At 40.7% G+C, this 9,543-nt stretch overlaps 2 protein-coding genes across 3 annotated transcripts in view; one reads left to right on the plus strand and one right to left on the minus strand.

The window, feature by feature from the left end:
- The window catches only part of LOC127948395 (zinc finger protein 845-like), a 38,910-nt gene extending 33,642 nt beyond the window's left edge, over positions 1 to 5,268 (minus strand). Inside the window, exons 1-3 of the mRNA XM_052544831.1 lie at positions 5,149 to 5,268; positions 4,576 to 5,080; positions 211 to 1,217 (exon numbers count right to left, since the gene is read on the minus strand). Of these exons, the coding sequence (XP_052400791.1) occupies positions 211 to 1,217; positions 4,576 to 5,080; positions 5,149 to 5,268 (1,632 nt within the window). The remainder of the gene's footprint in view (positions 1 to 210; positions 1,218 to 4,575; positions 5,081 to 5,148) is intronic.
- Positions 5,269 to 5,738: 470 nt separating this feature from the next.
- Positions 5,739 to 9,512, plus strand: LOC127949461 (zinc finger protein ZFP2). 2 transcript variants are annotated; one of them, XR_008152300.1, is made up of 5 exons: positions 5,739 to 5,883; positions 6,328 to 6,495; positions 6,612 to 7,041; positions 7,337 to 8,449; positions 8,491 to 9,512. XR_008152300.1 is itself a non-coding variant. In XM_052546794.1 (4 exons), the coding sequence occupies exons 2-4, from the start codon at positions 6,328 to 6,330 to the stop codon at positions 8,347 to 8,349; spliced, it is 1,611 nt and encodes a 536-aa protein (XP_052402754.1). In that variant the 5' UTR covers positions 5,739 to 5,883; the 3' UTR covers positions 8,350 to 9,512. The 2 variants fall into 2 exon arrangements, 1 of the variants encoding a protein (XP_052402754.1); XM_052546794.1 differs by having other exon boundaries at positions 7,337 to 9,512.
- The last annotated feature ends 31 nt before the right edge of the window (positions 9,513 to 9,543 follow it).

A 9,543-nucleotide genomic window follows, 5' to 3' on the forward strand; every position in this document is an offset into this window, starting at 1 on the left:
ATATTATTGTAGTATTTTATTTTTAGTATTTTTAATAGTTCTGTCGTGTTTAACATCAAATCATTGCTTTACTCTGTCAAACATGACATTATATACAGAACTTGGATCAGTTCACAGCATTAAAAAAGTTCACTCAGTAAGAACTCAATGAACACTTTCAGGACGAGCCAAACAAGATTTCTTTCCCAGATTGACTGATGAAAGTCATTCTGATGATTCTGGAGCAGTTTGTTCTTTAGCGTGTTTGTTCTGGTGGGTCTGAAAACTACCTAAATAAGCGAATCTCTCGCCGCAGATGGAGCAGGAGTAAGGTTTCTCTCCTGTATGAACTCGCTGATGGACCTTAAGGACGTCTAATCGAGCAAACGTCTTTTCACACTGTGAGCATTTAAACGGTCTTTCTCCAGTATGAGTCCTTTTGTGGTTTCGAAATGTGCCATGTTTACCGAAACTCTTCCCACAGATGCTGCAGTGATATGGTTTTTCTCCGGTGTGGACTCGCTTATGAAATATAAAATGAGACGGATTTGAAAAGCTCTTCCCGCAGTAGGAGCACAGATATGGTTTCTCTCCAGTGTGTGTCCTCTCGTGAATGTTCAAACTATTAATATGACGGAATTGTTTGTCGCAGTGTTTGCACTGAAGCAGTTTCTCATCAGAATGGATTTTCTGGTGTGACTTTAGAGAGCCTGAGTCTGTGAAGGTTTTCCCACATTCACTGCACTGATACGGTCTCTCATTGGTGTGAACACGGACATGTCTCTTAAGATGTGGTCCGTGATTGAATCTTCTCTCGCAGTGTGGACAGTTGTAAGGTCTTTCTCCCGTGTGGATTCGCTTATGAATATCAAGATTTCCTTTGGTGCTGAAATACTTGTCACATTCGCTGCAGTGGAAAGACTTTTCACCGTGACTGTTCAAGTGAACTTTTAGAATAGAACGAATGAAAAAAACCTTGCCGCACTGTTCACAGTGAAACTCCTTCTTCCCGTTGTGCTCTTTTGAATGAAGTCTCTTCTCTTCTGCGGTAGGAAAGCTGATGTTGCATCTCCTACATCTAAAGCTTTTCTGTTCTGTGTGTTTTCTCTCGTGTCTCTTTAAATGGCCCTCTGAACTCAGTGTTTTTCCACAGGTGCTGCAGGAGAAAATCTTGACCGTCAGCTGCTCTTTTGATGTTAAGTCTGTCTCTTCATCAGAAGATGTACAGACTTTATCATCTGAAATGAACAAAATGGTTATCAATTCTGGGTTTTAAAATATATATTTGTTTGTCACTCAAGAAACATACAGAAATTCAGAACATCAGTCTAACATCTAGGAGTAAACAATTTACATTTACATTTAATCATTTAGCAGACGCTTTTATCCAAAGCGACTTACAAATGAGAACAATAGAAGCAGTCAGGTCAACAAGAGAACAACAACAACAGTATACAAGTGCCATGACAAGTCTAGTATAGAACGCATAGCCAGGTATGTTTTTTTTTTTTTTTATTTTTTTTTATTAAATTAAAAAGACGAAAAGTACTGGTGTTAGTAGGTTAAGTGCAGGCGAAAAAGATGAGTCTTTAGATGTTTCTTGAAAATGAGTAAAGACTCAGCTGTACGAATTGAGATTGGGAGGTCACTCCACCAGCTGGGCACAGTCCAGGAAAAGGTCAGTGAGAGTGATTTTGAACTTCTTTGGGATGGCACCACAAGGTGTTGTTCACTTGCAGAGCGCAAACTTCTGGAGGGCACATAGGATTTAACCAGTGAGTTTAGGTAAGTTGGTGCCGTGCCAGTGGTCGTCTTGTAGGCAAGCATCAGTACCTTGAATTTGATGCGAGCGGCCACTGGTAGCCAGTGTAACCTGATGAGGAGAGGAGTAACATGAGCTTTTTTGGCTCATTGAAGACAACCCTCGCTGCTGCATTCTGGATCATTTGCAGAGGCTTGACAGTACATGCAGGAAGGCCCGCCAGGAGAGCATTACAATAGTCCAGTCTGGAGAGAACAAGAGCTTGGACAAGAAGTTGGGTTGCTTGCTCTGACAGGAAGGGTCTAATCTTCCTAATGTTGTATAAGGCAAACCTGCAGGACCGGGTCGTTGTAGCAAATTGGCCAGTGTTTATATATATATATATATATATATATATAAACACTCACAGACTTTTTAAAAATAGAATTAGAATAGTGAGTGCTAAAGTTAGAGGGTCAAATAAAAATTGAAGAGATGGGTTTTAAGCCGATTCTTGAAGCTGGCTAAGGACTCAGCTGCTCGGATTGAGTTGGGGAGGTCATTCCACCAGGAGAGAACATTTAATTTAAAAGTCCGTAAAAGAGACTTTGTGCTTCTTTGGGATGGCACAATCAAGCAATGTTCACTTGCAGAACGCAAGCTCCTAGAGGGCACATAAGTCTGAAGTAATGAATTTAGGTAAATGGGTGCAGAGCCAGTGGTAGTTTTGAAGGCAAACATCAATGCCTTGAATGTTATGCGAGCAGCCATTGGTAGCCAGTGCAAATTGATAAACAGAGGTGTGACGTGTATTTTTTTCGCCTCATTAAATGTAATCTTGCTGCCACGTTCTGGATTAATTGTAAAGGTTTGATAAAACTAGCTGGAAGACCTGCCAAGAGAGCATTGGAATAGTCCAGCCTGGACAGAACAAGAGCCTCAACAAGGAGTTGTGCAGCATGATCCGAAAGAAAGGGCTTGATCTTCTTGGTGTTGAATAAAGCAAATCTGCAGGATCGGACAGTTTTAGCAATGTGGTCTGAGAAAGTCAGCTGATCATCAATCATAACTCCAAGGTTTCTGGCTGTTTTTGAAAGAGTTATGGTTGATGTGCCTAACTTGATGTTGAAATTGTGATGAAACGTTGAGTTTGCTGGAATCACAAGCAGTTCTGTCTTGGCAAGGTTGAGTTGAAGGTGATGGACCATCATCCATGAATAAATGTCTGTTAGACAAGCTGAGATGCGAATAGCTACCGTCGGATCATCAGGATGGAATGAGAGGTAGAGTTGAGTGTCATCAGCATAGCAGTGATATGAAAAGCCATGTTTCTGAATGACAGAACCTAATGATGCCATGTAGACAGAGAAGAGAAGTGGTCCAAGAACTGAGCCCTGAGGCACCCCAGTAGTTAGTTGTTGTGACTTGGACACCTCACCTCTCCAAGATACTTTGAAGGAGCTATCTGATAGGTAAGACTCAAACCACTGAAGTGTGGCTCCTGAGATGCCCTTTGCCAGTAGGGTTGATAGGAGGATCTGGTGGTTAACAGTGTCAAAAGCAGCGGACAGATCAAGCAGGATAAGTACTGAAGATTTGTATTCCGTTCATGCCAGTCTTAGGACTTCAACAACTGAGAGCAAGGCAGTCTCAGTTGAATCTCCACTTCTGAAGCCAGATTGGTTGCTGTCAATGAGGTTGTTCCAAAGAGAAATGCAGAGACTTGGTTGAACACAGCTCGTTCAAGTGTTTTTGCAATGAAAGGAAGAAGGGAAACTGGTCTGTAGTTCTCTAAAAGAGATGGGTTGAGGGTGGGATTGTTAAGTAGTGGAGTTATACGAGCCTGTCTAAATGATGAGGGAAAATGAGAAATTATTGGAGAGTGCTGCAGGTGTAGCAGTGTCCTCTGGTTTGATCCAGGTCTCTGTTAGGGCCATGAGATTAAGCTTTGAACGACTAATAATAGAAATAATGAAATCGGCTTTGTTTACAACAGACTGGCAATTCCAGAGACCAATAGAAAAAGCAAGTAGAGTATTAGCAGACATAGGCAAAGTGTGCAGGTTGTTAAGATTGCGCTGTCTACATTGTGTGATGTGTGGTTCGCTAGTGGTAGTGATAGTAGGGATCTGGAAACACATAGTAAGAATTTGTTATAAACAAAAAACAACTGAAACCGCAATGAAACAAGGAGAAGGAAAAAGAGAAAACCAAAACGATACTTATATTCCCTGCCGGTGCCTCTGTCTGGTGGAGTCACACGGTAGAGTCGATGGTCTTTACACTCTTCGGTCTTCACACGAGGAGGGCTAAACTGGAAGGCTGCCGCGACTGCTGCCGCAGTATACTAACCATTTTTTTATACCCGACAAAACGGAAATTGAATTCAGCTGAACGCACTTTACTGGTTATCACAACAAAGGTCTAAGCAAGCGCATGACACAGCAAATCTGGCTCACTTAAAAAACACATTTCAGAGATCAATATAGAAAGAATATATTGAAAAAAAAAAATACTGTCAAAAAAAATAAAATACTGTCATCTCAGAAAAGGAAGAAACAAACCAGGAGGAATTAAATCTTCATCATCCTCCCCATTATTCTCCTCCTCCTCCTCTTCCTCATCAGTGTGATGTTGTTGCAAATATACGTTCTGAAAATATTTCTGTGTATTTTGGTGCAGCGTGACCTATCCCAAACATCTCCCTAAACCTGCTCTCAAACCTCATTATGCCATGAGTACAATCCAAAAACCATGTGGAGCTGCCACCTTAAGCTTGAAGAAACTCCAAATCAGCAGGTAAAACCATTTGTGGATACACCAGTTAGAATAACAAATTAAAGGAAGAAACACACCTGGAGGAATGAAATCTTCATCATCATCATCTTCCTCCCCATTATTCTCAGCACAATCATCATCATCCTCCCCATTATTCTCATCCTCCCCATTATTCTCCTCCTCCTCTTCCTCATCAGTGTGTTGTTGTTGTTGTTTCTCTGCGGTGGTTTCTTCTCCTCTGCTCTCGATCAGGTTCCTGCAGTCCACCAGTTTGACGGAGCACATCTTCAGCGGCGTCTGCAGCATCTGCTGTTCTCCAGCGTTACAGTCAGAGGTTTGATCAGTGGATTCATGATCCTGAGCGTCAGTATAACAGAGTAAAGTGAGGCTGAGCTCTGAGTCCTGTGTGTCTCTGGATCTCTGATCTCTGACGCTCCAGACTGAATCCTGAGCTTCTGTCCCATCAGTCTCACGCACCCAAACCTGCTCCACATCCTGACAAACACAATCAGTAATATATCTAGTGAGAGTATGATTAACAATAAGACATTGATTCACACAACTATCAGTCCATATTAGCAGCTACAGATGAAATGAAGATCTGTTCAAACCTCTCTGTTCAGTTTGTCTCCTCTTTCTCTCAGCTTTGCCTCCAGTGAAGCCACCTCTTTCTTCAGCTGACAGATTTCTGTGATGAAATCCTCAATATCCAGCATGGACAGATCAGTTCCTACTGATTTACAGCAGAGCACATCCACCTGCGCTTTCATGATCAACATCTGAACACAAACACTTGGTGATAAAATACACATTTACGATGGACTGATCAAATCCAAAATCAAAGTTGTAAACTAAGCACATTTTAAGATTGTGCCCATTTCCAAGGATTCAAGCCTCCAGAACTGAAAAATAAACATTGTTCTAATCTATCGCTATTTTCTTATTATGATTAGGAATGATTTGGCGAAAAAAAGAGTAAATAACAAAGTTAGACAGAAACGCAAAAATATAAAGTATTAATTAAATACACACCAGAGCGCTCCAACCTTCTTTCTTCGGTGGTTTCACCGGTGAACTAAATATTGTCAGAGCGCCTCCTACCGTACCAACGAAGGAGTGAGACAATAACAAGCGCTCAAGGTCTGGGTAAGTTAGTTGAAACTCATGTCTTTGTCTTATCTCATTCAAAAATGCCCTTTAATTCTAGTGACGAATTCTCACTAATTTATTCAAAACTACATTTAGGTATGATCTTATTTCTTACTCAGATGTGTGTGTAGAGGTTGTGGCTCCACACACGGAGGCGCTATGAGGCTCTTCGGCGAGAGGAAACAAACCATAGAACGAACGAGAGAAGAAGAGATAACCGTTTGAACCCTCAACCGGTGCGTGTTTTTAGCATTTTACACCATTTACCACAGTTGTATTTATTTGTTTGTTCTATTTATATCATTGATCTCTTTCTGGGATTGTCGGTTTTGTCCATTTATTGGTTTGATTATGAAAATTAAGCCATACCCCCTTTTTTATCGTTATTTTGTGCCGAACGCTAAATGGCTTCATTAAAAGCACCCTCAGACTGTTAAAGCTTTTAATGAAGATTGCTCATCATACAATATTCTTGCTTAACGCGCAAAAATTAAACGAAACACTTGCTTAACGCGCAAAAATTAAAAGAAACAAACGCCTAAACACATTTCTCCAAAGTCAAATTTATGTATAGATCAGCCCTGCTATCGTTGATGAACGTAAACAATCATTTTGAGGCTAAATCAGTGTAATTTCATTATAAATGCATCTTGTAATGATCATGACGTGTTTGTGTTCAGATGTTGATCATGAAAGCGCAGGTGGATGTGGTCTGCTGTAAATCAGTAGGAACTGATCTGTCCATGCTGGATATTGAGGATTTCATCACAGAAATCTGTCAGCTGAAGAAAGAGGTGGCTTCACTGGAGGCAAAGCTGAGAGAAAGAGGAGACAAACTGAACAGAGAGGTTTGAACAGATCTTCATTTCATCTGTAGCTGCTAATATGGACTGATAGTTGTGTGAATCAATGTCTTATTGTTAATCATACTCTCACTAGATATATTACTGATTGTGTTTGTCAGGATGTGGAGCAGGTTTGGGTGCGTGAGACTGATGGGACAGAAGCTCAGGATTCAGTCTGGAGCGTCAGAGATCAGAGATCCAGAGACACACAGGACTCAGAGCTCAGCCTCACTTTACTCTGTTATACTGACGCTCAGGATCATGAATCCACTGATCAAACCTCTGACTGTAACGCTGGAGAACAGCAGATGCTGCAGACGCCGCTGAAGATGTGCTCCGTCAAACTGGTGGACTGCAGGAACCTGATCGAGAGCAGAGGAGAAGAAACCACCGCAGAGAAACAACAACAACACACTGATGAGGAGGAGGAGGAGGAGAATAATGGGGAGGATGATGAAGATTGTGCTGAGAATAATGGGGAGGAAGATGATGATTGTGCTGAGAATAATGGGGAGGAAGATGATGATGATGAAGATTTCATTCCTCCAGGTGTGTTTCTTCCTTTAATCTGTTATTCTAACTGGTGTATCAACAAATGGTTTTACCTGCTGATTTGAAGTTTCTTCAAGCTTAAGTTGGCAGCTCCACAAATGTTTTTTGGCTTGTACTCATGGCATAATGAGGTTTGAGAGCAGGTTTAGGGAGATGTTTGGGATAGGTCACGCTGCACCAATATACAGAGAAATATTTTCAGAACTTATATTTGCTTTTATGTTTTTTTGTGTTTGAAACTTGGGGACATGCAACTCAAAGTTAATAAGAATTATTACTATGTTCCTCCCAGATGAAAACACCAGCTCATTTTCTGATCAAGAAACGGCCTCAACATCCAAAAAACAACTGAAGTCCAAGAGTTTCTCCTGCAGCATCTGTGGGAAAACATTCACCAATAAGGGAAATTTAGTGAAGCATGAGAGAAGACACACAGAACCGAAAGACTACAAGTGTAAGAGATGCAATATCAGCTTTCCTACCTTAAAAGAAAGAATAAATCATTCAAAGGACCACTGCGTGAAGAAGGAGTTTCGCTGTGAACTGTGTGGGAAGGTTTCTTCCTCGTCTGGTAATCTGAAAATTCACATGAAGACGCACACTGGCGAAAAGCCTTTTCACTGCAGCGAATGCAACAAGAATCTCAGCACCAAACAATCTCTTATCAATCATAAGCGAATCCACACGGGGGAGAAACCATACAAGTGTCCTCAGTGTGAGAAAAGATTCAGAGATTGCTCCCATTTCAAGTCTCACATGCGTTCGCACGCCAGCGAGAGACCGTATCAGTGCAGCGAATGTGGGAAAACCTTTAAGCATCCCATTTGTCTAATATCACACCAAAAATTACACTCTGAGAAAATGCACCAATGCAAACACTGTGACAAACGATTCCGTCAAATTTCTCAGCTGAAATGCCATGAGAGGATGCACTCTGGCGAGAGACCATACCTGTGCGCCGACTGCGGGAAGAGCTTCTCCGATCCAACTCATTTCAAAGTCCATCAGAGAATCCACACGGGAGAAAAACCATACCAATGTAGTGTTTGTGGGAAGAGATTCCGTCAAAACACTAACCTACTGAAGCACAAGAGGACTCATACTGGAGAAAGACCGTTCAAGTGTTCCCAATGTGACAAGATGTTTGCTCGATCAGACGTCCTTAGGGTCCATCAGCGAGTTCATACAGGAGAGAAACCTTACTCCTGCTCCATCTGCGGCGAGAGATTCGCTTATTTAGGTAGTTTTCAGAGCCATCAGAACAAACACGCTAAAGAACAAACTGCTCCAGAATCATCAGAGTGACTTTAATCAGTCAAACTGGAAACAGGACTCGTTCAGCTCATCCTGAAATTGTATATTGAGTTTTTTTAAAGGGATAGTTCCCCCCAAAACTGTAAATTCTGTCATCAATCACTCACCTTCGTGTCGTTCCAATCCTGTTAGACCTTTGTATATCTTTTGAACACAGATTAAGATATTTCTGATGCATGCAGAGAGCTCCCTGATCCTCCATAGATCGCAAGAATCCTTACATGATCAAGTGGCATGAAGAGCTTTAAAATATTAAGTATCACATACATAACTTATCCGTTATGCAATACTCTCCAAAATGTCTCTTTAGGGTGTCGCAGAGGAGACACATTGTCAAATAAAGTCGTTATTTTTGTTTTCTTTGTGCAGAAACAATATTGTTGTAGCTTTATAAAGTTACGGTTGAACCATTGATGTCACATGGATTATTTTAAGGATCTCCTTGCTATGTTTCTAAACCTTGATCGTGTAAGGACACTTGCTGTCTATGGAGGATCAGAGAGCTCTCGGCATGCATCAAAAATATCTTAATTTGTGTTCCGAAGATAAACGACAGATTTATGGGATTGGAACGACACGAAGACGAGTAATTCATGACAGAGTTTACATGTTTTGGGTGAACTAACCCTTAAATGCCAGTAGGAGGCAGAGTCCCATTGAGCTTTCATGTGATTTGGGATTAGAGATGGACTGAATGTTGAAGGCTGTGACTGTAGTCATGTTTGATTATTGACTATTCAAAAGTAGTTGGGTATTTTCATTTTTTTAATCAACTTAATAATTTTGAGATATTATCTTTTATATGCACCGAGAAAGAAATAATGGGGGGTCATTGGTAAATGTAATAAATTGCATGTTATAATGTGTTGACATCCTGAACATGTACTGTATTGTTTTGGATATGGCACACTCAAGCCCTGGAAACAAGGTAATAATGTCTTATTATTATACGACCAGAATTAAGCAAATATGGGTCTGTAAAATGTGTATGTCAATTAGAATCACATAATTAAGCTTTATACACACGCAAAACATGTATGTATGGGGAAGGTTGGATTTATTGTTAAACAGGGATGTTGCATTGAATGTTTTGCATTGCTAATTCCATTTACAATGGATTAGATGGAACATAATAAAATGAATATCTGTTTTTATGTAATAGTCTTGCTGGTTATTATTTATAGA

This window comes from Carassius gibelio, chromosome B1 (genome assembly GCF_023724105.1).
Source record: "Carassius gibelio isolate Cgi1373 ecotype wild population from Czech Republic chromosome B1, carGib1.2-hapl.c, whole genome shotgun sequence".
Taxonomy (NCBI): Eukaryota; Metazoa; Chordata; class Actinopteri; order Cypriniformes; family Cyprinidae; genus Carassius; species Carassius gibelio.